A 27,509-nucleotide genomic window follows, 5' to 3' on the forward strand; every position below is an offset into this window, starting at 1 on the left:
TAGCTTGATTGATAGCTCACTGTCTGTGTAATGTTGGCAGCCAGGCAAGGAAATCAGTGAGCCATCAGTCACGCTATAGAAACAGTTTTCCCGCCAGACACCAATCTCGGGAGGCAAATGCTAGTTAAGTGCTCTGTCGTGCCCAGAGCACCTAGCACCTCATTTGCATATGAATTAAATCACTAATTACCTGGGAATGCAGCGACAGATAGAAGAGGTAAAGGTGGATGGATTTACATTTCAAAGACCCACATTCCCATTTATGTGGTTTGAGGATGGTGGAGCAAAAAAAAACAAAAAACTTTTTCAATTTAAATATCAAAAATTGCAAAAGTATTGGCAACAGGTGCCCAAACATTTGCACAAATTGTGGCCTGCCCCAGTATTACAGAGCAGGGCTCTGGTCACATGTCCGTTCGGACCATTCATTTGTATAATTCATTTTAGGAACAGACAAATGGAGTAAGTGATCTGTTGCATCAGATATGCAAATGGGGGTAAAGGGGCCCCATGGATTATCATGGAGTTCTTTTAGGGGCCATTTTTTTAGGACTTTATAAAAAGTCTTTCATGCAGAACTTTTGACCTCTATTCTAAAAAACGGACCCAAACTGACTCAATAATAATGGAGCCCCTCTGCTTTCATTTGCATAACTGATCCAACAGATCACAGATTCCGTTCATCTGTTCCTAAAACGTCAGAACGGCTGTGTGAACAGAGCCTTATTATTCCTTACAGCAAGTACAGTTTGGAACATCGTATGGGGGGCACAGGACGCCTACGGTCTGTAGTAAGGGGCTTCAGAGACGCTGCAGATTTATATACGTCTATCTGGTAAACAGGCACACACAAATATACCCACGTCTAACACCCATGATCATCAATTTCCTGTAGAAGATCCAGCAATAGTCCAGAACTATAAACAAGAATTAGTTTTCATGACTTCATGTGTCTCTTGGCCAAGTGTTAAACCTCACACAGTTCTGATGGCACCAGTACAGGTTACATATAAATGTGTTCAGTTCTGAGCTGTGTGCCAGCCAATAAAAGTTGTATTTTTATATTTCTTTTTACTATTGATATAGGGATACAAACATTTTAATAAAACACATTCACATATCCAAAAAATATTCTGTACATGTTGATTCATAATGGAATTTGCTGCACATTCCTTATCCCGCACGAGACGACTGGTAATGCGCAGAGGCTGGCGTGTAATAAGCGCTGTGAGTGCCCCATGACAATTCAGTCCTCCTCAATAAGAAACCATGAGCCTGCAGAGTCTAAGCCATTTTTATGTCTGGCTGACACTTCCAAACCTTCAACTATGCAATTCTATATAGAGACAGCAAGTAAAAAAATAACAAGTTCATACCATTCCTATGAATGATGTATACAACTGCATGCCAATATGTGAGGCCAGAGAAAGCGCTAGACCATGCGTTACAGCCTTCAGCTTAGTGCGTTGGTTCTCTCCTGCTATCCGTATCTGCTGATTCAAAGCATCACAAAGTTGTTGCAGGATGCAATTTTTTTTTCTTTGCTGGATTTGGCACAGTGTACGTTGAAGGTATATAAGGGGGATCCTAACGACATTTACCTCTGATATTCGGTGCTAGCACAGTGTGAATGCACCCAAGGCCAAAATCAGACGAGTGTGTTACAGTCCCAGCCCTACTGTGAATCTAAGGAAAGCTTCATCGATCCCCAGGTAGCTGTCAATTTGTGTCTTGGACCCCCGGTAAAAAACAGACATCCGTAATACTGGCACTCAAATGTGTCCATGATACACTTGTCTGAAATTGGGACACACGTGCACTTTCCATTTTACAGCGTATAACATCAACAGCAATAAAGCTGGGGCTGGACGCCAACTTTGACCAGGTCGTGCGGCAAAGATGAGTCTATGTTGCTGTTACATTGCAGTGCAGGTGAATGTGGTCACATTATGACCCACAGGGGAGCACAGCAAGCAATTCATAAAAAGTCAGAACCAGTTGGATTTATTTTTGGGACTTGCTTGTCCCGTTTGCAATATCTTATGACCCAATTTAAATGCAGCAAAGAGGGATCTTTGGCTGCGTGACCTGTGTCAGTCACAAGGTAAGTTCACACAAGTGTATAAAAAATTGTTCAGAGTTTCATCCTTAAGTGGGACGATTTCTTTCTCACTTGTCATCCGTGTGCAGTTCATATTCACTTTATTTTTTTTTTTTACAGTTTCCTATGCTACAGAATTGCAAAGCGTCCGTAAAAATCTAATGCTATACTGTGGCATCCGATTTTTTTAGACTTGATTGGGTGAGTCTCATTCAATTTCCAAAAGAAACGAGTACATGCTGCAATATATATATATTTTTTTCACATGCAAATTCGGTCACAAAAAAAAAGTCTGCACTGGCCCATTAAATAACATTGATCCAAGTGGTATCCGGTTTTTCCACGGACCAAAAATGCATCGTATGAACAAACCCTAAAACTTGCTCTCTAGCCCCAGCCTAAATGATGTCAAGAGTGACATTTTTATCTCATGGCTGAGACCTTTTTACAGAATGGGGAAAAAAAAATGCCGACCTCCTTCATCTCTGCATCTGCCCCCGGCCATCCTTCCTCCGGAGGTGTTACTGTCACTTATATTCTGCTGATGACCGTTCCGGGGAGAGTTTGTCAGGCAGCGACTGGTGCGGTAGGACTGTAAATCTGCTTTAATACCCATTTAATACAATCTCAACAGGGGTCATTGTGCAGCAACAGATTGCAGATGTGAGTGTGAGAATGGCGGTATGCTAAACCGTCTCTGTACCAGCCTGCGTGGACTCCGCTGAGTTAAATCTCCTCTTTGTTAAAAGCTGATCTCACTGCGACCCTTTCCTAGATGGGATACGGCAAAACAAACAATATTTTCAGACCCTTCAACAAATCCCTTACAGTGTTCTCTTTGAAATGTCTCCAGAATGCCGGGTGGGGGCGGGGGGTCGGGGCTGCCGCCTGCGTCTGATGTTGTGCGAGGGCATGCTGTGTGCGTGCCAATATTTGGGTTATATGGCACTACTTAAAAAGACTGTTCGCTTACCAAACAAAAATTAGTTGACAGGCATTTTTCTCTGTCGATTTAGGTGCCGAGGCCTGAAACTCAAGTCTGTCTTTATATCAAATTACTCGGCCCCACATTCTTTTCAGCATTTTATGTCTCACTTTATCCCCTCTTCAGGCCGTATTAACGGATGGCCATAGATCATCGGTAAGGAGGGCTCACTTCGGCTGTTAACAAGAAGTCACTCTTATCCACAAAGTAGGTTTGTTTTTTTTTGTTTTTTTTTAAGGGCTGGAGTGAAGAAAGAGGCTGCTAATCCCAGACTTCAGTTCTATAAATTTTCTTTTCACGCTCAAGTTTCTATTTTATTAACATGTGAATGCGACCAGACAGCTGCTGAATGCAGTGCGGTCATTTATAGGGGATCTTCAGGTCTAGAAATTACTTGTAGGTCTTTCCCGGAAAGGAGCATTGGCCTTCAGTCTTACATGGATACGCACTTCTAGAATTCCTTTTACATGGAACCTGTCATTATATTCATGCTGCCCGAACCATGGACCGCATGAATCGGAGCCTGGCTTGCAGTGACATAGATTGAAAAGCTTCTCCCTGCCCCGTTCCAGTTATGTCTGTCATGTGTGTACATGTCTCTCCCCATGGTCCCCAGTCTTCTTTTCAAACTTTATTTTCCCCGAAACCCCATTATAGGGAAAGGCATACCTGGCTGCAATCGGGCAGCCAGACACGATTAAAGCTGTCCACAGTTTAAGCAGTGACAGTCTCCCTTGAAGCTATCCACGTTTGTTGTCTGTGTGCATATGTCTTCCATAGATACAACCCCAGACTTTCATTTACCTGCATTAGAAGAAGAATGTGCCTCTATGGAGGTAGTAAGGTCATCATAACCGTATACTGGGGGCTAGCAATCTCCATTTCCATCCATGGGATCTAGAATGGTAAATTTAAATTGCTGATGGAGACATTAATTTCCTTCATCTGCTTTCTAGCCCACACACTTCCATTGCTCTTACATTTTTTAAAGGGGTTCTCCTAGGCTATTTTTTTTAACAATGTGCCTTAGAACTAACAGGCAGGTAGTTGCTAACGATCTGCCTGTTGTACCAGTCACCGATTTCTGCCGGTACAGAACGGACGTAGATCGCTCCTGGTGGCGGATTCAGCTGACCTCTCCTCGACAGAGCAACGACTTCTCATCTGCTCCGCTCTGTTGATGGGGCACGGTGGTAGGCAGAGGGGAGCTGACTGACAATCAGCATGACATCGGCAATCACGCCCTGTCAACCGAGCGGAGCAGATGAGACGCCGCTGCTCTGTCAATGTGATGTCAGCGGAAGCCGCTGTCCACAGAGCAGCTCAGCAGAAGAGGAGCTTCTCCGTTGACATGGAGCTGCTGAATCTCCAACAGGGAGCAGTCGGTGACCGCTCTGAACCGGCACTGGGTACAACAGACAGGTAAACGCCAATAGAAACGATTGGTCAAGGTACAAGTAGTAAAACAGATAAAAATCTGTGCATATATGATGTACCACCTATTGCTGACACAGAATATGTCGTTATATAGAGGCGAAGACAAAAAAACAAAATGCATAATGAACCATTGACAAGAAAAAGTAAATAATTATTAGATACAGCAATTAAAATACAGAGTATAGGCCATAAAATCTAAAAACAATGTGAAGCAGCCAAAGTGGCACTGCTCCACAAGATAACCACAATCAAGATACAAAAACTACAAGGAGAAGATTGTAATGTATTGTATAGTCCATATGCTAAGCATGTATGTAAATGCACCATAGGGAATGTACTAAACAATAAAGACTATATTGTGAGAAAACCTATGGAAAAGGGAACAGCATAGAGCATAACTCACACCAATATCAAAACTGACAATGAACACAATACCATTAAATGATCAAAAATCTCTTATTACCTAGTAGTGGAGCAATGCCAGGAAACACCAACGTGCTTTTCGTCGTTGTGCCTTTTTTGGCTGCTTCACATATTGTTTTTATATTTTCTGGCCTATTTGTATACATATATGCACAGACACACACTGGTCAAGGACAGGACCGCCAGGGATTGCATAGCACCAAGGACACCAGATATTGGCTGGAACAGGAGCTACGGGGATCAGTGAGGGAAAATATAATTACTTTGTTTTGTAGTCACTCAAAGCCTTTTTACGAATACATTTTCGGTTGCACAAGCCCTTTAAAGTGAACAAACCTTAGACTTATGTTTTGGCTGACCGGTCTTCCTTCAGCATGTGTGTTGTCAGTGGTGATGGTGGCAATAAGCAAATTTCCCATAAAAAAAACAAAGGGTTGGGCATGTTGAAGTTAAAGATGCCCAATCCTTCTTTCTCCCAATATCTGCTGTCAGGGCAGGGTTGGGAAACTACTACTACAAAATCCACACTATTGGCTAACAATCATGTAATGTTTTTGGGCATCTGCTCTTATAACGCTGGATATTGAGCGCTAAAATTGGTGAAATTAAGAGGACCAGTATGGGAGAGGGCATTCCTGCAGGAGATGTGTGGCAGTGCCTCCAATGCAAATGTGACCATACCCATACCACCTTTCGGTGCTACAAACATTACTTGCGGTACTGGTATCTACATCTTGTCAGCAGATCTACTCTATGGGAGTGACAGTGGTTGGGTTGATATCTGCAAATGTTATAGATTAGTTTCTTTTAAAATGTTCACTTTTTTTTAGCAAAAGTATTTGAAGTGAAAGTTTTGCATTTTCTTTATTACATCTTTTGCTCTGCAAATAATGGCTAATATAAATGTTTAATAGAAAACCCTGTAGGGCGTGCTGCCCCGAGTCTGCGTGCTACAGAACCATCTGCAGACATTCCAGAAAAACTTGGATGACCTGGTGGTTGCTCTATGCAAAGCGTACTGGATTCTTCTGCTTTATCCCCAGATCCTCTAAACATTATTAAAGCCGATCTCTTATCTGTATTTTGTTTACCACAAGCTGATACGTCTTTTGATCATTAGTACAATGGCCTCTGGATTAATTGCGAGTGCACGCATGCAGCGGGTGAGAACTTGTCAGCATTTGCGATTTAGGTCTTTCCGGTCATTTGCAGATCGTTTATATGGAGAGATTTCCTATTAATGCAGGGTTTGTAGGTGATAGGATAGTGTTATATTTGTATACTGTACAGATATATAAATTTGAAGGGTAAAAAGTCGTGTCCTGACCATGAGTATGGCTTGTGTTTTTGATTTCCCGAAAGTGGAAAAAGAAAGCTGGCAGCATGTAAGAACCATATTGGAAGGGTCTCCCGGCTGGAAAGGATGTTTAGAAAAGAGAGAGAAGCCATATGGTAAAACGGTAGATGTTCTGCTGTTCTGTGCAATTCATTCAGAGTGTTACTGGATGACTTGTTCTTAAGAACCGATTGATCTCAAGGATGAGATCGGAATCACCAAACAGCTTAAAGATTGCATTATTTGCAAATTGTCTCTGTAGTATAATGAGGACGATCTCGCATGTTTCACCAGAAGAAAATAGCTACCTTATAAGTCAGTGTCTGACCCTTCTTGACTTATAGGGTAGCTACATGAACAATAGTTTTCTTTTGTTGTGTAGGAGAGCATGGAGCGTTGCCAATAAGGGCCAACCATGGCTGTTATATGATGGGATGGCCTGGGTACACTTAAATGTCATCTGATGACCCCAGGGTACGATGGCTTGTAAGATCCAGCTATAAGCAGGGTCTAACATTCTGCGTCAGTGAGACATTGACAGGTCTCAGGTACTGCAATGCATGAGACCAGTGATCAAAGTAAAAAATATTTATGTCACACAATGGGACTAAGTGATAAAAAAAAGTTACATAATATATGTAATAAAGTGTAAAAAAAAGAAATAAATTTTGCCACTAAAAACATAGCCTTTGTGATTAAACAAAAAAAAGTACACATAACTGGTACCAGTGCATCTGGAACGACCTGATCTATAAAACTGTCACCTAATTTATTTAGTACGGCAAAAAAAAAAAAAAAAAAACTAAGAAAAATAAAACGCCATACTGATATACTCGTACACAAAAAATTAATAAAAATCAAACCAAAAATCCTAGGCAGAAAAAAAATGGTGCAAATGAAAACGCCTAACCGTCCCATAAAAACAAGCCCTAATATGGCTCATTCAGCAAAAAAATAAAAGTTGCAGCTCTCAGAATATGACGATGCAAAAACAAATTCATTTTTTTTTTAAATATTTGTTTTTAGTCTGTAAAAGCAGCAAAGCCTAAAAAATATATAAATCTGGTATCGCTATAATCTTACTGACCCGAAGCATAAATCAGTCTTATCACCTTCAAACAGCTCTGTTTGTCAAAAAATAAGTTATAGCTCTCAGAATATGGCGACGAAAAAACAATTTATTTATTTTTTGATAAAAAAGCATTTTTACTCTGTGATGGCAGTAAAACAAAAAAATATATAAATCTGGTATTGCTTTAATTGCACCGACCCGAAGAATAAATCCGCCTTATCCCTAATGAACTATTTTTGTACTACTGTCTGTATGTTCATTCTGCCTCCCAAAAATCAGAATAAGGCTTGGCTCACATTTATCCTGCGCTCTCCGCTGGGCGCTTACGTTCTATTTTCTGTGTAAGTCCCACAAAAACAAGATTCAGACTAATTCCCTGACAGACTCTGTGCCTTATAAATTAGTGTTTCCGTCAGGACTGATCCCAGCCTTATACTGAATTTGATTAAAAAATGTTATGCACCCCAAAATGTTACCAACAAAAACCCTAACTTATCCTGCACAAAACCAGGCCCCACTCAGGTCCGTCATCTGTCACTGGAACTACAGGGGGTTCTATGTTACTGGTAGCACAAAGACTCTGGAAAGCGACGGCTCCCATCCTCTCAAATAAAATCCAGTGAAATCTGCACTCCCAAGTCCAAATGCCCCCTTCTTCTGAGCCCCTCTGTGTCTAAACCGCAGTAAGCGGCCACATGTTTGGCATTACTGTATCGGAGAGAGCACTTAACAGTTTACAGGTGCGCGTCGCCAGAAACACAAGCTGGGCACAATGTATGGGGGCACTACAATATATGGGGTCACAATGTATGGGGGCACTACGCTGTATGAACTCCTAAACTAGCAGATTTTCAATTCTCCAGAATAAAGCTTGGTTTATGTTACAAAATAGTCCCTGCAGCCATAGATGAATACACTGAGAGGTGTAATTTCTAGCATGGGGTCACTTTTGGGGTTTTTCTACTTTTCTGGCACCTTCGGGGCTCAGCAAATATCAGCCGCAAACTATTCTACCAAAATCTGTGCTCCAAAAGTCAAATAGCACTCCTACCTTCTCAGCCCTGACGTGTGGCCTAACAGTAGTTTCTGACGACATATGGGGTATCACCGCATTCGGGAGAAATTGAACAATAAATTGTGGGGTCCAATTTGACCTATTAACCCTTGTGCAACTGACAAATTTGCAGCAAATAAAGAAAAATTCTTTACCACTAAATTGTGAGGCACCTGTGCATTCAAAATACTCACTACACCCCTAGATGAATTCCTTAAGCAGTGAAGTTTCCAATATGGGGGTCATCTACACTGTGTTCCAAATTATTATGCAAAAAAGTGTTTAGGAGTGATAAGGGAAGAATTTGTTTGTTTGTCAGTTAAACTCATTGATGGTGATGTGTGTCAGGGCTCTTTATATCACTGTAAGCAATTGCAGACACCTGTGCTAATTAGTTTGGCAGGTGTGTCCAATGAAAGGCAAGACTACTTAAGAAGGCTGTCCCACATTATTAAGCAGCCTACATTTTCTGCCAAAATGGGAAAGAAAAAGGATGTGTCGGCTGCTGAGAAGCAACAAATTGTGGAGTGTTTAGGTCAAGGCATGACTACAATCAACATTGTGCGATGATCAGGATGAAGTGTCTTGGCAATCAAGAAGTATGTAGCTGATTCACAGTACACACGTGTGCGTGCTGATAAGGGCAAATTGAGGACTCTTTCCTACAGGCAATTACGTCAGGTTAAAAGAGCAGCGGCAAAAAAGCCTTGTCATAGCAGCAGACAAGTTTTTGAAGCTGCTGGTGCCTCCAACGTCCCCCGAACAACAAGATGCAGAGTCCTTCAGAGGTTTGCAGCTGTGCGTAAGCCATCCTGTCGACCTCCTCTATCCACTTCACACAAGCAGAAACTGCTCCAGTGGGCTAAACATTACATGAAGACTGACTTCAAAACTGTTCTGTTCACCGATGAGTGCCGTGCAACGCTCGATGGTCCAGATGGATGGAGTGGAGGATGGCTGGTTGATGGACACCCCATGCAAACACGGCTACGGCGCCAACAAGGAGGAGGTGGAGTAATGTTTTGGGCTGGAATCATGGGGAGAGAGATTGTCGGCCCCTTTAGGATCCCTGAAGGGGTAAAGATGAACTCCATAATGTATGTCGAGTTTCTCAAACAGCACTTCCTGCCATAGTTCAAGAAGAAGAACCGTGCATTCCGCAGCAAGATCATTTTCATGCATGATAATGCACCGTCTCATGCTGCACATAACACATCTGCATCTCTGGCTGCTATGGGCATAAAAGGGGACAAATTTATGGTGTGGCACCCATGCTCCCCTGACCTCAACCCCATTGAGAACCTCTGGAGCATCATCAAAAGGAGTGTCTATGATGGCGGGAGGCAGTTCACACCTAAGCAACAGCTCTGGGAGGGTATTCTGTCCTCATGCAAAACAGTTGGAAGCAGAAACCATCCAAAACCTGACAAATTCAATGGACGAGAGAGTTCAGAAGCTCCTTTCGAACAAGCGGTCCTATGTGCAAATGTTACATCACCTAGAATAAAGTTTTGAGTTGAAAACTGTTTGATTTCAGTTTGTAATAACCTGCTAATGCTTATAATTTCAAAAATGACCATTTTTTTGTTCTTTATTAAAATGAAAAGGTTGAAAACTCTGCTGTACATAATTTGGAACATGCATTTTGAGTGCAGTTTGAGTTTTTTATTTTTTAAAAAATATACTGTTATCATAGGCAGTTTGTACAAAAACCTTTCAATTGTACTCTAATAGTTATTTGACTGGAAAATTACAATGACTGCAATTCATATAGGTAATTTGGGAAAATCTGAGAAAATATTATTTGCATAATAATTTGGAACACAGTGTAGAGAGGTTCTGCTGTTTTGGCACCTCAGGGGCTCGGCTAATGGAGCCCACAATCTGTTCAAATGGAATCTATGTTCTAAAAATAGCGCTCCTTCCCATCCGATCCTCGCCGTGTGCTCAAACAGTAGTGAACTGCCACATTGGGTAAAAATTGCACAGCAAAATATGGGGTCCATTTTCTCCTGTTACACCTCGTGTAAATTATACATTTGGTGCTAAAACAGTATTTTAGTGGAAAATGTTAATTTTTTGTTTTCACTTCTAAATGTTATAAAGTTTTGTGAATCACCTGTAGGTTAAAAATGTTCAGTACACCCCTGAATGAATTCCTTGTGGGTCTAGTTTCCAAAATGGGGTCACTTGTGGGGGGTTTCTGCGACATGACGCCTGCAATCTATTTCTACCAAATTTGTGTTCCAAAACTCAAATGGTGCGCCTTCCTACCGAGCCGGGCCATTTGTCCAAACAGAGGTTTCTGACCACATGTGGGTTATCAGCGTGCTCAGAAGAAACTGGGTAACAAATTTTATGGACCATTTTGTCATACTATCCCTTGTAAAAGTTAAAAAATTTGGGCTAAAGCAACATTTTAGAGGTAAAATTTTAATTGAATTTTTTTTCATTCCACTTTGCATTAATTTCCTGTGTAGCACCTAAAGGGCTTCAAACATTTTCTGACAGCCGTTTTAAAGTATTTTAGGGGTGCGGTTTTTAAAATTGTATCACTTTTGGGGAGTTTCCAATATATAGGAGCTTCAAAATCCATTGAAATAAGAATAGATCCCTAAAGAACAGGTTTTGTACATTTCTTGAAAAAAATGATAAACTACTACTAAACTTTTAACCCTTCCTAACAAAATAAAATGACGTTTGAAAAATGATGCAGTTGTAAAGAAGACATGTGGGAAGTGTTATTTGTTAACTAACTGGTTTTAAGAATACAAAAATTTAAAGTTTGAAGATTACAACTTTTTAAACTTTTCGCCAAAATTGCGATATTTTCATAAACGCAAAATAGATCGACCTAAATTTACCACTAACATAAAGTACAATGTGTCACGAAAACACATTCTAAGAATCACTGGGATCCGTTGAAGCGTTCCAGGGTTATTACCACATAGTGACACTAGTCAGAATTGCAAAATTTTGGCTTGTTCAGGAAGGTCAAAATTGGCTCTGTCACGGACAGGTTAGAGAGCCAGTCCACCCCCAAGATTGCATTGTTTAAGACTATTGTATGTTGATTATAAGTCACATCTTCCACTTGCACTAGCCTCCATGGGAGACAGGTGTCTATCCACCAACCTAATAGTAAACTGATCGACCAATGGTCTCTGAAGAGTGGAGTGGACCTAGTCCTATTCGATCTCGTCTTAAGTTGGATTGAACTCGGGACCTAAGAACCACCAAAGAGTTTTGAGAAAAGAATTGTGTGTGGTCCCCTGGGTTAGTATCACATTTGTGTTTCAGTAGCTCTTTTCCATAGCAGAAAATCACGGCAATTATTGAAGCTATTTTTGTGCACCTTTTCTATGGAATAAAACCATAAACACACGGTGCGTGCCAGGAAATATTCAGAAATACTGGTCTTAATTCTCCAAACTTCTTTTTCCAGAGGTGTTTTATCAGCGCCTTAAATCTGTCAAAAACAACTTGCAGATCGTAATACGGAAATTCCTCAGTGTTCATTTCTATACAGACAATCGCTTCTGGAGATCAGCAATATTTGAAACTTTTTAATAAACGTATTATTAAATCAAATTACTTTTGTAATAATATGGCATGTCACTGATCTGCTGGGGGAGGGCGATTTCTGAGGCCGAGGCAAAACCTGTTAAAAGAGCAGAAGCACTTTACCAGTGCTATTGCTGCTTCATTCTTGAGGTCGGTGAGGATCCGGACAGACTTATCATGTCTATGGAGTGCAGACCCCTTTAGCATTATTGAGACTGTTAAGGTCTGCACACGTTAAAGTTTTGTCGCGTTTTTCTCTTTTTTTTTTTTGCCCTGATGTGTCACAAAATCTGAAGGATTTCTTAGTGCTAGCAAAGTGAATGAGAAACCTAAAGTCTCATGCACACGATGCTTATTTTTACTTGCAGATTTAAACCTGCAGCATGTCCATTCTTTCAGCGTTTTTGCTGCATTTGAGTGGGAAGAAATCTGCAATAAAAATGTGGCAAAAACGTGCCTATTTTCCGCCATTTTGGCTCTGCCGTCTTGGATCCTCTGGGTTGGTGACACGCACAGTTGTGACTCCCGTTATTACCCTTTTAAAATAGATTAAAATTTGAAATCCCTGCATATAACACACTGCGAGACTGATATATTTCAAACATGAGAGGTGGGGATGCATGGCTTGAGGATTCACAATGCGCTCCCTTAGTCATGAAATGGTCCCCGAGGGTACTGCGTTCGCGGCAAGCAACTTGCAAAAAGTTCAACATCGGATTTTTTTGCAACTTGCTCATCAGCCGCAGTTCCCTTGGGGTTGCCCATTCACTTGTATTGTGATGAGATGTAGTAACAATACCTAGAAATCTTTGGCCTCCCGGCAAGTGTCACCACTAAAGTCGCCATGTAGTCCCAGTCTTAACTAGACAGTCTTAAAATTATCAGTCTCTCACTCTGATAATTGAATTTAGTGCATCGTTAGACTGTCTAATCTAAGGTTACACCATCTATTAGGAGCTTATTTTGCTTCAGAAATTTGCCAAGTAACCCCCAATTAGACAGTAAGTCTGTTTCCCCTATGTTGTACTTGGCGCAGAAAGTGTCTATAACACTTGGTTGAAGTCATAGCCGGTAGAATTCTTGTTTTGTTTTGGGTTTTTTGTAGCTCATTGCTCTAGAATTCTGACCCTTTTTTAGAATAATTACAATCATTGTATACGTTTTGTCCAGTGTTTTTATTTTTTTTTGTTTAACTTAGACGCTGGGCATGAGAAATGCAGAGAATTGAAAATTTGAAAGGGCCATGCAGATTAAAAGGAATGACCATCAGTGAATAGCTTAATTTTTAACAAGGTTTTCATATTAAATGTATTTATTAAACAATTATATTGATTTTTTTTCCCTTATCACCATCTATTTAAAAAAATATATATGTATCATAAATCTCGCTCTCTCTCTCCTATCTATATATCTATATATATATATATATATATATATATATATATTACAGTACAGACCAAAAGTTTGGACACACCTTCTCATTTAAAGATTTTTCTGTATTTTCATGACTTTGAAAATTGTACATTCATACTGAAGGCATCAAAACTATGAATTAACACATGTGGAATTATATACTTAACAAAAAAGTGTGAAACAACTGAAAATATGTCTTATATTCTAGGTTCTTGAAAGTAGCCACCTTTTGCTTTGATGACTGCTTTGCACACTCTTGGCATTCTCTTGATGAGCTTCAAGAGGTAGTCACCGGAAATGGTTTTCACGTCACAGGTGTGCCCTGTTAGGTTTAATAAGTGGGATTTCTTGCCTTATAAATGGGGTTGGGACCATCAGTTGTGTTGTGGAGAAGTCAGGTGGATACACAGCTGATAGTCCTACTGAATAGACTGTTAGAATTTGTATTATGGCAAGAAAAAAGCAGCTAAGTAAAGAAAAACGAGTGGCCATCATTACTTTAAGAAATAAAGGTAAGTCAGTCCGAAAAATTGGGAAAACTTTGAAAGTGTCCCCAAGTGCAGTTGCAAAAACCATCAAGCGCTACAAAGAAACTGGCTCACATGAGGACCAGCCCAGGAAAGGAAGACCAAGAGTCACCTCTGCTTCTGAGGATAAGTTTATCCGAGTCACCAGCCTCAGAAATCGCAGGTTAACAGCAGCTCAGATTAGAGACCAGGTCAATGCCACACAGAGTTCTAGCAGCAGACACATCTCTACAACAACTGTTAAGAGGAGACTTTGTGCAGCAGGCCTTCATGGTAAAATAGCTGCTAGGAAACCACTGCTAAGGACAGGCAACAAGCAGAAGAGACTTGTTTGGGCTAAAGAACACAAGGAATGGACATTAGACCAGTGGAAATCTGTGCTTTGGTCTGATGAGTCCAAATTTAAGATCTTTGGTTCCAACCACCGTGTCTTTGTGCGACGCCGAAAAGGTGAACGGGTGGTGCCTGGTTCCCACCGTGAAGCATGGAGGAGGAGGTGTGATGGTGTGGGGGTGCTTTGCTGGTGACACTGTTGGGGATTTATTCAAAATTGAAGGCATACTGAACCAGCATGGCTACCACAGCATCTTGCAGCGGCATGCTATTCCATTCGGTTTGCGTTTAGTTGGACCATCATTTATTTTTCAACAGGACAATGACCCCAAACATACCTCCAGGCTGTGTAAGGGGTATTTGACCAAGAAGGAGAGTGATGAGGTGCTACGCCAGATGACCTGGCCTCCACAGTCACCAGACCTGAACCCAATCGAGATGGTTTGGGGTGAGCTGGACCGCAGAGTGAAGGCAAAAGGGCCAACAAGTGCTAAGGATTTCTGGGAACTCCTTCAAGATTGTTGGAAGACCATTTCCAGTGACTACCTCTTGAAGCTCATTGAGAGAATGCCAATTTTCATAGTCATGAAAATACAGAAAAATTTTTAAATGAGAAGGTATGTCCAAACTTTTGGTCTGTACTATATATATATATATATATATATATATATATATATACATATATATATATATATATATATATATATATATATATATAATATAATATAATCTCTCTGGATCTTTCACACTGACCACTAGCTCTCATGTTAGACTTTCACTTTCTGTTTTACAAAGATGACTTTTCAGCAGTCCCGTTGTCATCACAGGCAGGATTAAAATGAAAAGCAATACAGCTATATACAGTAGATAACACAAGATCCAATATTCGCAATAGGGGATTTCACAGCTCCCCTCCTTCCCCTACCTTCACAATGACTTTTGCCCAGATTGCATGCTCAGATTAGAAGTTCAGACATCCTCTATATCAAACACTGAGGGGTGGTGGTGATTCATGAAATATTTTTACTAGAAAACCAACATAGAACATGTTAAAAATTTGCCAAATTTTTACGCAACGTGGAGTGGAGTACATTTCACGCCTGTTTCAAGCAGCTCCGCCCAAATGGGTGGAGCCGGGGAGGGGGTGTGGCTACATACGCCCATCAAATTCCTTACAATTGCCAGTGTTTTGTATGCCAGAAATTCTCTCAGTACCTAACTAGAGTAGCATTTCTGGTGAGGCGCACTCAACAGAGAAGATGTGCCAAATTCATTAAAGGGAACCTGTCACTTGGAAAAAAAAAACGCTATTATCCTGCAGATATGGGGTTAATCTGCAGGTTAATAGAGTTGTGAACCTGCCCGGCGCCCGCACTTACACCCACGTAGCCAGAAGGGTAATGAACTTTATTCCTCCAAGTAGTGTTCAGGTTTCAGTCACGGGGACATTGCCAGCACAGGTTGAGTCACCGCTCTGTGTATAGAGAGTGCCGGCTGTAACCGTGCCCCCAGCTCTGACTGACAGCTGACCTTAATGTTGAGCTGCTTTCAGTCAGTGCCGGGGGTGCGGTTACAGCTGGTGCTCTCAATACACAGAGCGGTCACTGAAACCTGAACACTGCCGGGGAAAATAAGGTTCAGTTCGTCTTGGCACCAAGGGTCTTAAGTGCAGGCGCCGGGCAGGTTCACAACGCTATTAACCTGAAAGTTAATAGCGTTTTTTTTTTTTATGTGACCCGTTCCCTTTAAGTAGCACGTGTCTCTTCATGAATTTGGCGCAGGGTTCTCCAGCGAGCACTTCATTAAGACTGGTGTGCACAATGCCATTCTTAGTGAATCGGCCCCATAGGGTTTAAATCAATTAGTTTGCATAGGGGCCCTAATCTGTGCAGAGGTTCCTGGTATGTACAAGTGCGATTAGAAGCTAAATGACTTTTATTTTCAGGTATACAATATGTTAATATTTAATACTGTTCATATTTCACCAATATTTATCATTTAACAATAAAATGACTTCTTCAGGAGTGTTACACATCTTTTGAAAAATAATTTAACATAATTTTTGCACATTGGTGTTGTGCTGTGATTCTTTCTTGCATCTAGTTGATCCACAGGTTACTTATATGTGTGGAGAATTGAGTAGCGATGGCAACCACAGTGACGAGAAGAAAGAAAAATAGAGGCCAATTCTTTCCCTATGCCCGGTGCCTGCAAGGAATAGTAAACAGCACAGAGTATGACTGGTATCGCCAGCATTTAAGTGCCAAGTTGTGCAGACAGCTTCCTTTTATCTTATACTATCAGAAACTGACCTATTATACATGTACTTTAAAATAAAAATTCAAAAATTCAGTGCTTTTTTTTCTTTTCATATTAGTCTTTATTAAAAAAATAAATAAATAAAACCAAATTAGTAATCTTGAAATTTTCACACTGCCAACCGGGCCATTTTAGACTCCTACTTCCTGTCCTTTCAGGAAGAGTTTACAGCAGTTTCCTTATCAGAGGCGGGGTTACAATTACAGATAACACCTCAGCTGATAACACAGGATCCTCTAATCACAACAGATGTCACAGCTCCCCCCTTTCCTTCAGGCTGCGTGCCCATTAAGCGTTATTCAAGCATTTTTGCCGCGGAATTTCCGCAGCGAAAACGCTTGGTAATATGTGCCCCATGGTCCTCAATGATAATTCGCATGTGTTGTGTTGTGCACATGCTGCGGAAATTTCCGCTGCGGATTATCATTGTGGAAAGATACGCAGCATGTCCATTAATTTTGCGGACACGCAGCGTAATTGCCGCCATTGACTTGCATTGAAATGCATATTATCCGTGTCAGCACATTTGCACATACACATATTATGCGATTCTATGTGCGGATGGTACCCGGGTTTGGAGAAGAGGAGACTGTCCTCCAGACTCGGATACCATAGAACCTGTTAAAAAAAGAATAAAATAAAAAATAAAGATTATACTTGCCTTCCGATGGCCCCCGGTATTTTGTCTGAATCCATCTGGTCTGTTTTATGGGTCACGGTGGTGTGAAAGGACCTGCCATGACGTCATTTAGTCATGTGACAGGTCACTCGACCGCTGACGTCGGCGGTCGCGTGACCTGTCACATGACTCAATGACTTCACCGCAGGACCTTTCACACCACCGTGACCCATGAAACAGACCAGACGGTGCGGAGAAAATACCAGGGGCCATCAGAAGGGAAGTATATTCTTTATTTTTTACCATTCTTATTCTTTTTTTTAACTATTACTTGGTCACACTATATAAATCCATGCCGTTTGCATGGATTTATATAGTTTGACCAAGTTGTCAAGCACTTTCCAAGTGATGCTAAAATCGCTTGGAAAAGCGCTTGATAACCCGCATGCAAAAACGCTTGACAAACGCTTCTACCTGGCGGGAAAAAAACATGTAAAATCCGCATGCGTTTTTCCTGCTAGGGAGATGTGGAAAAAATATGCAGCATTTCTGCATCGTGGGCACTTGGCCTCATAATGATTTTTGTACACGCTCGTTGCACACCTACCGTAAATACAAAAGGTGGGGTCCATGTGTCACTGCTGTGACCATGTACATATGGTGTTTCCTGAAACAATAGGAAGTATGAGTCTAAAAAAGAAAAAAAAAAGTCCTAGTGGGCAGCAAAGAAATTGCAAGATTTCTATTTGTTTATTCTCTAATGCAGATTGTTATATGTAGAAAACAAAAATTGACAAAAAATATGCATAGAACACAGGAACCTGATTTTAAACTATCCCATTGTAATGATGGCTTACCTCCAAGTTAAAAACCAGAGGAGACCAACATCAAGGATTTGTAATGTGTCAAAAAGTAAAAATGATTCTAGAGCAGGACAGACCCCAGGACCATGTAGTCTATGGATTGGAACATATATATATATATTTTTTTTAATGGTGTCTAGATCTTTGCATTCTCTCTGGTTTATGTCTGTGAACGTTCTTATTGTACAACGCTGAAATAGGTTCCTGTATTTTTCCCGACTGATAAACATTGAATCCATCTTCTTATTGTGCCGTCATTCATGCGTTTCCTCTCTTTCGTAGGGTCAGTATAAGCCATCACAACTTCTTTGTCCGGAGAGCTATTCCTGGGTGCCTATCGAGAAATGTTTACCACTGCTTGAGTCTTCTAAATACTCTCGGTTTAGTGGTAATCCTAAAGAAGGTACGTGCTTTTCTAGCCTGTTTTCCTACCATTTTCCTTTTTTGGGATCTTTTGTAAGGACATAAAAGGCTTTACTTCTCCCATCAGCAGACATTTTCATTAATACTTCACACTAACAAGGTCAGAGGCACCCAATACTGTTCATTTTCTATAGAGGCCTTTCATATTGTGCCATCTGAGGTGGTCTCTTGAAAATCAGCTGGGCCCCAGATGTTCTTGTGCAGAATTAAATTCTTCATTCTGTCCATCAGAGATTTGCTCTGGCACGCCTGCATTTTCATGTCTTTGTTCTGTACAGATGTTTAAGGAGATTCTCGTCACCATTGCTTTTCTCTTTTGTGTGATTTCCGGTGTGAACGTCACCTCTGCTTCTTTTCACAGGGGACAAAGACCACTTGTCAGAGTTGGATCGAGTTCGAGTCTTGCACAAACGCACCGTCATGCCTTACAGCGTCTACAAGAAGAGACGCAAGGGGCCAAGCGATGAGACTGTTGTTAAGCAGTACGCCACTTTGGTGGGTCAGACCTGCGCAGAACGCATGCTTCTATATCGCAGCTGAAATTTCTTGACTTTGGTTCCTCAACGTAAAGCTCTGGAGAAGAAGACTGCATGCCGATATTTTTACCAAGGTCAAAATCAATTTGCAGAGTGTCTGGTGTGATGGAAGAAGTGTGAATTGCCACTAGCTCATATATATTATATTATGCCCCCAAAGAAATATACCCCTCCTTTGTGCATTGGTTAAGAAATCTATGCAGTGGTCATGGAGAGGTGGCTAGAACAATTTTGTCCACCTCCGTCCATTTGCCCCTTGTCTTAGAAATTAAATGTTTTAGGTTTTACATGTTGCTGAGACAGAGCTGGATATATAGTGTGTTGGCATTTAAGAGACTGCACTTTATGTATGGTTTTGTGTCATTCATTATGGGATGTTCTGCAAGACTCTATAGGCACGTATTTTTGTTGCCGTGGTGGTGGCAGGCTTTTGTGAAAAGTAAATCTATAATCGAGTCACAGATAGCATCGATTAGATATGCAATTATTTTAACGGACCCCATCTCATATTTGGAGTTTGAAAGTGTTGTGGACTTTTTTTTTTTTTGCAAACTTTATCATTACCGGGTTCCTTGTCACCCTACGTGCCTCTTAACTGTAACCAGGTTTGGTAGCCAATGCCTGACAGTCACTGAAAACTTTATAAAGCCACTCTAAACGCCCACAGCCGCCCGTCCTTCTCTTCGTGAAAATCGTCCCTATCCAGTAACAGATTCCTGTTTACGGAGAATATACTTTGGTGGTTTGGTGACGTCTGTAACAAATCAGAAGGCTAAACATTTCAGGAGTTGTTAGTCTGTTTACCTACTGTCAAGTTAACTTTTGTTCCATTTTTTCTGTTATGTGGTTAGAGACATTGGATATCTTCTTTATTTTATTTTTTTTTCTCCACAATAAAAAAAAATCTTGAAAACATCATGAAGGCTCTTCTTTTTCTTTTTTTTTTTTTTTAAATTCAATGGCATTTTTTTTCTTTGTAATTGTTGTAGGTTATGTCCCCTGATTTGCTTGCAGGAATTGATATACCGGTTTATAAAAAGACTATTAAAATACTTTGTGACATAAAATGGATTTGATGCGATATGGGGTTTATGGTCATTTTGGCTCCAAATGTGGAGACTGTAAAAAAGAGAAAAAAATTCAAGGGATCTGTTTTCTCAATTGTGTTTGTGTTGTCACTAACGTAATTTCCCCCTACTGGACATGAAAGCTATTATTAAAAACATTTGAAAATTGAATGCGGCACAAAAAGGAACATACAACACTTGACTCCGAAACAGGTACAACGCAGTAAAAGACAAAGGGCCCGATTTAATTAAGATGTGCACACCAATCTTGATGAAGTCACCGCTGGAGTGAGATGCGCCTAATTCATTGAGGTGCCCCCCACTTAATAGGCGCATCTTACAACTGGCGTGCACCTCCGGCATGAGTGTTAATCCAGTACATTTCTAGAGTAAGTGACACCACTAAAGTGGCATAACATTTGGTTAATTTGCAGGGCATGCATTGCCACTCCTCACCCGCACTGCTCACTTTGGTGATGCTAGCAGGAATTGGTGTAAAAACCTACCAAAAATGTTTACACCAGAATTTTGGCTTTAAACACATACACACGTGGTCAAAGAAAAAATCCACAATGGTCACAGAAATAACTTGAATCTGACAAAAGTAATAATAAATTAAAAATCTATGAAAATGAACAAATGAAAGTCACACGTTGCTTTTCAATCCTGCTTAAACAGAATTTAAAAAAAATAAATAAACTCCTGAAATAGGCCTGGACAGAAATGATGGTACCCCTGAAAATAATGTGACAAAAGAGACATGTTAAATCAAGCTGTGTCCACTAATTAGCATCACAGGTGTCTACAATCTTGTAATCAGTCAGTGGGCCTGTGTATAGGGCTACAGATACTCACTGAGCTGTTTGGTGACATGGTGTGTACCACACTCAACATGGACCAGAGGAAGCACAGGAAAGTTGTCTCAGGAGATTAAAAAGAAAATTATAGACAAGCATGTTAAAGGTAAAGGTTATAAGACCATCTCCAAGCAGCTTGATGTTCCTGTGACTACAGTTGCACATATTATTCAGAAATTTAAGATCCATGGGACTGTAGCCAACCTCCCTGGACGTGGACGCAGGAGGAAAATTGATGACAAATCAAAGACACGGATAATACGAATGGTAACAAAAGAGCCCAGGATAACTTCTAAAGAGATTAAAGGTGAACTTCAAGCTCAAGGAACATCAGTGTCAGATCGCTCCATTTATCGTTGTTTGATCCAAAGTGGACTTCATGGGAGACGACCAAGGAGAACACCATTGTTGAAAAAAAATCATAAGCCAGACTGGAATTTGCCAAACTACATGTTGACAAGCCACAAAGCTTCTGGGAGAATGTCCTATGGACAGATGAGACAAAAATTGAAGTTTTTGGCAAGGCACATTCGCTCTATGTTCACAGATGGAAAAATTAAGCATATCAAGAAAAGAACACTGTCTCTACTGTGAAACATGGAGGAGGCTCTGTTATATTCTGGGGCTGGTCTGCTGCATCTGGCACAGGGTTCTTGAATCTGTGCAGGGTACAATGAAATCTCAAGACTATCAAGGGACTATCTACAGAGAAATGTACTGCCCAGTGTCAGAAAGCTTGGTCTCAGTCGCAGATCATGGGTCTTGCAACAGGATAATGATCCAAAACACAGCTAAAAACACCCAAGAATGGCTAAGAGGAAAACAATGGACTATTCTGAAGTGGCCTTCTATGAGCCCTGACCTAAATCCTATTGAGCATCTTTGGAAAGAACTGAAATATGCCGTCTGGAAAAGGCAACCTTCAAACACGAGACAACTGGAACAGTTTGCTCAAAATACCTGTCGAGAGGTGCAGAAGTCTCTTTGACTGTTACAGGAATCGTTTGATTGCAGTGATTGGCTCAAAAGGTTGTTCAACAACATATTAAGTTAAGAGTACTATCATTTCTGTCCAGGCCTATTTCATGAGTTTCATTTTTTAAAACTTCTGTGGAAGCAGGGTTGAAAAGCAATGTCTGACTTTCACTTGTTCATTTTCATAGATTTTTAATTTATTATTTTGTTAGATTGAAGTTATTTCTGTGACCATTGTGGGTTTTTCTTTCTTTATAAGAGGGGTACCAACAATTTTGACAACATGTGTATGTGTAACATACCTGGCGGCGTGCTGGCATGGCTTACCACCTCCCACCATGAAAGACCGCCAACTTACCTATCAGTCCAGGCTGCACACTTTGCTCCAGTACCTGCTGTGTCTCTTGTCTGATTGCTTAGGGCGGCGGCACGGTTACTGCCTGATTCTTATAGTTACTGTGTGCGTACTCCTAATGCCTCCCCAGCCTATTGCTGTGAGTCACTGGATACTTAAACCCCCTCCACAAAGTAGAAGGTGCCTGAGCAACATTTTCTTTCAGTGTGTTCTGTGCAACTGAGTTGCCAGGTCCTGTCCTGAATCTTGTCTGTTTCTGCCACCCTGGGAGCTGTATACCCAGGCCTGTTACCTGTATCTGTGACTTCTAGTCTGTTTCCGCCACCCTGGGGGCTGAGTTCCCAGGCTCATTCCTGTATCTTGTTCCTGGTTCAGTTCCTGTCTGAACAGTGTCCTAGCCCGTTACTTGTTTGTCTCTATGTCCGTATCTTCCCTTTTCCTGCAGTGTCTGAACCTGCACCTAACTCCAACTCGTTGTCTCTGTACTTCTGTTTGTGAGTTTAGTGTCCCCTCGCTACTTCATTGCAAGTACCTTGTGTGTATTTGCTCTGCTCTGCTTGTGTACTGCACCTGCGGGTTTTGCTCTGCTTGTCTACTGCACCTGCGGCTTTGTTCCTGTATCCCAGTCTGTACTGGTTCCTATCCTGCCTGCGTTCCTACCTGCCAGTACCCACCTGTCTGTATATCAGCCGTGCCTGCCAGTACCCACCTGTCTGCATACCAGCCGTGCCTGCCAATACTCACCTGTCTGCATACCAGCCGTGCCTGTCAGTACCCACCTGTCTGCTAGCCTAACCTGCCTGTTCCTGCATTCCCCGGTGTGGGTCAACAGCTGTGACCGGGGTCTGACCGGGAGTAGCACCTGGTCCCTTTGCTCGGTTCCTCCCTGGTTCACGGAGTCGACTGAGCCGCCGTGCGACCTTGGTCGGACCGAGTTGATACTTAGTCACGCCCCTCCAGGCACTCCTCGGTTCATGGTCCAGTGGGATCACTAACCACGCTCAAGCCAGTCAGTCTGGGCGTGTGCGTAACAGTTTGCTCAGGCCCTGGTCCCTGTTGAGCCCCACGGCCCTTTGCTCTCGGAGACATTTGAATCCTTGTCTGGCGAATACATGCACCAAGGAAAATTTTTTTCTCAAGCTGAAGTCCAGGCGATTTACGCACCAGCCCAAATGGAACTATCAGCACTCGTCCCTGCGGATCCACCACGGTACTATGGGGATCCAAAACAAAGCCATGCATTTGTGTAGCAATGCATGCTGCATTACAAATTCTATGCTCACTATTTTCCCACTGATCGGGTTAAAGTAGCATTTCTGATGTCCTACCTAGCGGGTGATGCCTTGAATTGGATCACCCCCCTATGGGGGAAGCACGGGATCCTATCGTCTCTGACCTGCAGGCCTTCCTGGTGGCCTTTCTAATGGTCTTCGATGACCCTAACCCTGAAGCTTCTGCTAAAGCTTCCCTTCCCAATATCCTGGAGCAGTCCCGATGGGTGATGCATGTAGGTAGCCCACCAGTTCCCCAGCCAGAAGAGGCTGCTGCCCACACAGAATCCACACAGGATGACTATGCTCCACAGAATACTTCTCTTCCCAACCTCAAGAGGCAGTCCAGACGTGCAAGGCGTAGAGGTAAGCCGTCACGCCAGGTTCTGTCCTCCCAAAGACCTCCTGTTCCCCAGCCTGTAGAGGCAGCTACCTGCACAGAATCCATGAAGGATGACCATGTTCGTCAGGCAAAGCAGAGGCCAGAACTCGGTCACAAAATCGGATTGCGGTCCCGCTGCGGTTGTTTGGGACCCCCTGACTGTCTTTATCCAGCGAAGGTTGGAGAATCCCAAGACATTAGGCCTGTAGGAGAGGCTGCCCTGGGCGTTATTGTTTCCTCTCCACAGATGACCGTGACTGACTCCGTGGCAAGTGAAGGCCTCGGATTAACCGGAAGTTTCGGGCATAAAGCCTTGAAGAGTCGGTGTCTGATTCCCGTCCGACAACTCCAGAATCCGGTTTGGGCATGGTCAGCAGAAGGACGAGCCCTACTCAGAAACAGTCAAAATATGTCTGTACAAATTAAGCTCCAGATTGGAGCATTACACATGAAGAAGTTCACATTCCAGGTGCTGTCTGGTTTACCCACAGGTCGTCCAGAGCCGAGAGATCTAGTGCCCGCTCAGGTCTGGAGATCCTGCATGGTGTTTCCTGGGAGACTGCTGAGGTACAAGAGGTGTCCAGTCCCCATATCTTCAGGACAGTCAGCAGTGTCTTCTTCACAAGATCTGCTAGTCGCTGACTCGCTGTGCGCTGAAGTCTCCGAAGGAAGGGAAGCGGAGGCATTGTCCCCACTCAGTCTCGACGACTGTACCAATGATCTGGCTTCAGGTACCACCCCGCCTCGCTGTCGTGTCATCTCAAAAACCAGACTGAAGTTGGTCCCTAAGCAAGGATCCTCCATCTCTAATAAATCTGGAAATAAGTCCATCAAGGCGGTGGCTACCTCCAAGTCTCTGCACCCCTCCAACCAGGCGGAGGACTTCCAGTTGTCTCCTGAATCCTCCGGGGTGCTACCTGATAAATGGAGAGAGACTTTTCTGCACCCTGTACCTGGTACTTCGCCTACTTCATCCAGTAAGCTTGGCAAAGTGTACGTCAAGGCAGTGGTTGCAGCCCAGTCTCTGCACCCCTCCAACCTGGTGGAGGATCCCCAGTTGCCCCGTGAGTCTTTTGGGCTGCTACCCGATATTAACAAATGGAGAGAGACTTTCCTGTGTCCTGTTCCCTGTACTTCACCCACTTCCTCTGTTGCTGAGGATGGCTCGATGGGAAGAAGCATCCTAGTCACCAAGATGGTGAGACCAGTTTTGTTCCCTCTAGTGGACAGAAGAGGTAATCTTCTTGAAGAGAAGGATAGGCCTCCAAATTCTCTGCAGAAAATCCTTGCAGGCTTGAAGAAGAGGGGGCGTAAAGGGGGGGCTACTGTAACATCCCTGGCGGCGTGCTGGCATGGCTTACCACCTCCAACCATGCAAGACCGCCATCTTACCTATCAGTCCAGGCTGCACACTTTGCTCGAGTACCTACTGTGTCTCTTGTCTGATTGCTTAGGGCGGCGGCACGGTTACTGCCTGATTCTTATAGTTACTGTGTGCGCACTCCTAATGCCTCCCCAGCCTATTGATGTGAGTCACTGGATACTTAAACCCCCCCCACCCAGTAGGAGGTGCCTGAGCAACACTTTCTTTCAGTGTGTTCTGTGCAACTGAGTTGCCAGGTCCTGTCCTGTATCTTGTCTGTTTCCGCCACCCTGGGGGCTGTATAACCAGGCCTGTTACCTGTATCTGTGACTTCTAGTCTGTTCCGCCACCCTGGGGGCTGTATACCCAGGCCCGTTACCTGTATCTGTGACTTCTAGTCTGTTTCCGCCACCCTGGGGGCTGAGTTCCCAGGCTCGTTCCTGTATCTTGTTCCTGGTTCAGTTCCTGTCTGAACAGTGTCCTAGCCCGTTACTTGTTTGGTTCTATGTCCGTATCTTCCCTTTTCCTGCAGTGTCTGAACCTGCACCTAACTCCAACTCGTCTCTGTACTTCTGTTTGTGAGTTTAGTGTCCACTCACTACTGCATTGTAAGTACCTTGTGTGTATTTGCTCTGCTCTGCTTGTCTACCGCATCTGCGGGTTTTGCTCTGCTCTGCTTGTCTACCGCATCTGCAGGTTTTGCTCTGCTTGTCTACCGCATCTGCGGGTTTTGCTCTGCTCTGCTTGTCTATCGCACCTGCGGATTTTGCTCTGCTCTGCTTGTCTACCGCACCTGCGGGTTTTGCTCTGCTCTGCTTGTCTACCGCACCTGCGGGTTTTGCTCTGCTCTGCTTGTCTACCGCATCTGCTTGTTTTGCTCTGCTCTGCTTGTCTACCGCACCTACGGCTCTGTTCCTGTATCCCAGTCTGAACTGGTTCCTATCCTGCCTGCGTTCCTACCTGCCAGTACCCACCTGTCTGCATACCAGCCGTGCCTGCCAATACTCACCTGTCTGTATGCCAGCCTAACCTGCCTGTTCCTGCATTCCCCGGTGTGGGTCAACAGCTGTGACCGGGGTCTGACCTGGAGTAGCGCCTGGTCCCTCTGCTCGGTTCCTCCCTGGTTCACGGAGTCTGCTGAGCCGCCGTGCGATCTTGGTCGGACCGAGTTGATACTTAGTCACGCCACTCCAGGCACTCCTCTGTCCATGGTCCAGTGGGATCGCTAACCACGCTCACGCCAGTCAGTCTTGGCGTGTGCGTAACAGGATGTATGTATGTGTGTGCATGTATGTATATATAATTTGTGTGTGTGTACATGTCTGTTGTGACAAAGTCACTGGCAGAATACTGGAGGAGAGATATGTTTCACTGAGGCTGTTGGCTTCAGTGATGTGGAACATGGAAGTCTTCTCCTGCATAGTAGGTGCAGAGAGGGTTAAGCAGCCATATTTAAAAGGGCGTGTTTTATAGGTGGATGGCCAAACTGCAGGTGGGAGGACATTCACCCTAGGGAGTGTTCTGGGCTTTAAATAACCAGCCTTGGGACTCAGGTGTGGTTCAGTATCTGGAGAGGCTTGCTCCAGAGAGGAGCTTGCATGTATTGGGCTGAATCTGAACCGTGTGTGGTTAACCTTGAGTGGCCGGACCCCGGCTAATATATGGACTGTGCTGTATCTTCTTTTGTTTTGTTTTTCCATTATGCTGAATGGGCTGTATTTACTTTATGGACTCCGGTGGTATATGACATGTCTTAATAAACCCACCCGAAATTTGAATTAACAGTGTTCCATGTCTACCTACGTGTACAGCCGAGCAAGCAACTCTACCACACTGTGTGTGTATGTGTGTGTGTGTGTGTGTGTGTGTGTGTGTGTGTGTGTGTGTGTGTGTATGTATATGTATGTATGTGTATATATGTATGTGTGTGTATGTATATATATATATATATATATATATATATATATATATATATATATATATGTGTGTGTGTGTGTATAAAATGCGCACGCACATAAAATATTATTTTTAAACTTCATAGATAAAAATAAGCCTACCCACAATCACGAAGGTGCAGAAACGATAAAGAAATGCTTGTTACTGATGCATCTGCTGTTTAGTTAGATACTTTGGACGCCTTTTCATTTTTACTATCGTAAAGACTTATCCATATTAACAAAAATGATTTTAAAACTGCATAAAATCATTAGTAAAGTCCACATGGCACCCATCAT

At 42.6% G+C, this 27,509-nt stretch overlaps 1 protein-coding gene across 6 annotated transcripts in view; it reads left to right on the forward strand.

Annotated features, from left to right (window-relative positions):
* The window catches only part of ATE1 (arginyltransferase 1), a 94,827-nt gene extending 74,904 nt beyond the window's left edge, over positions 1-19,923 (forward strand). For all 6 annotated transcript variants that reach the window (XM_073685370.1, XM_073685367.1, XM_073685369.1 and 3 more), the window contains 2 exons: positions 18,329-18,449; positions 18,831-19,923. In XM_073685370.1, the coding sequence (XP_073541471.1) occupies positions 18,329-18,449; positions 18,831-19,009 (300 nt within the window). In that variant the 3' untranslated portion in view covers positions 19,010-19,923. The remainder of the gene's footprint in view (positions 1-18,328; positions 18,450-18,830) is intronic.
* The last annotated feature ends 7,586 nt before the right edge of the window (positions 19,924-27,509 follow it).

This window comes from Phyllobates terribilis, unplaced genomic scaffold (genome assembly GCF_046119375.1).
Source record: "Phyllobates terribilis strain yellow unplaced genomic scaffold, ASM4611937v1 Scaffold_5__5_contigs__length_657084704, whole genome shotgun sequence".
Classification (NCBI taxonomy): domain Eukaryota; kingdom Metazoa; phylum Chordata; class Amphibia; order Anura; family Dendrobatidae; genus Phyllobates; species Phyllobates terribilis.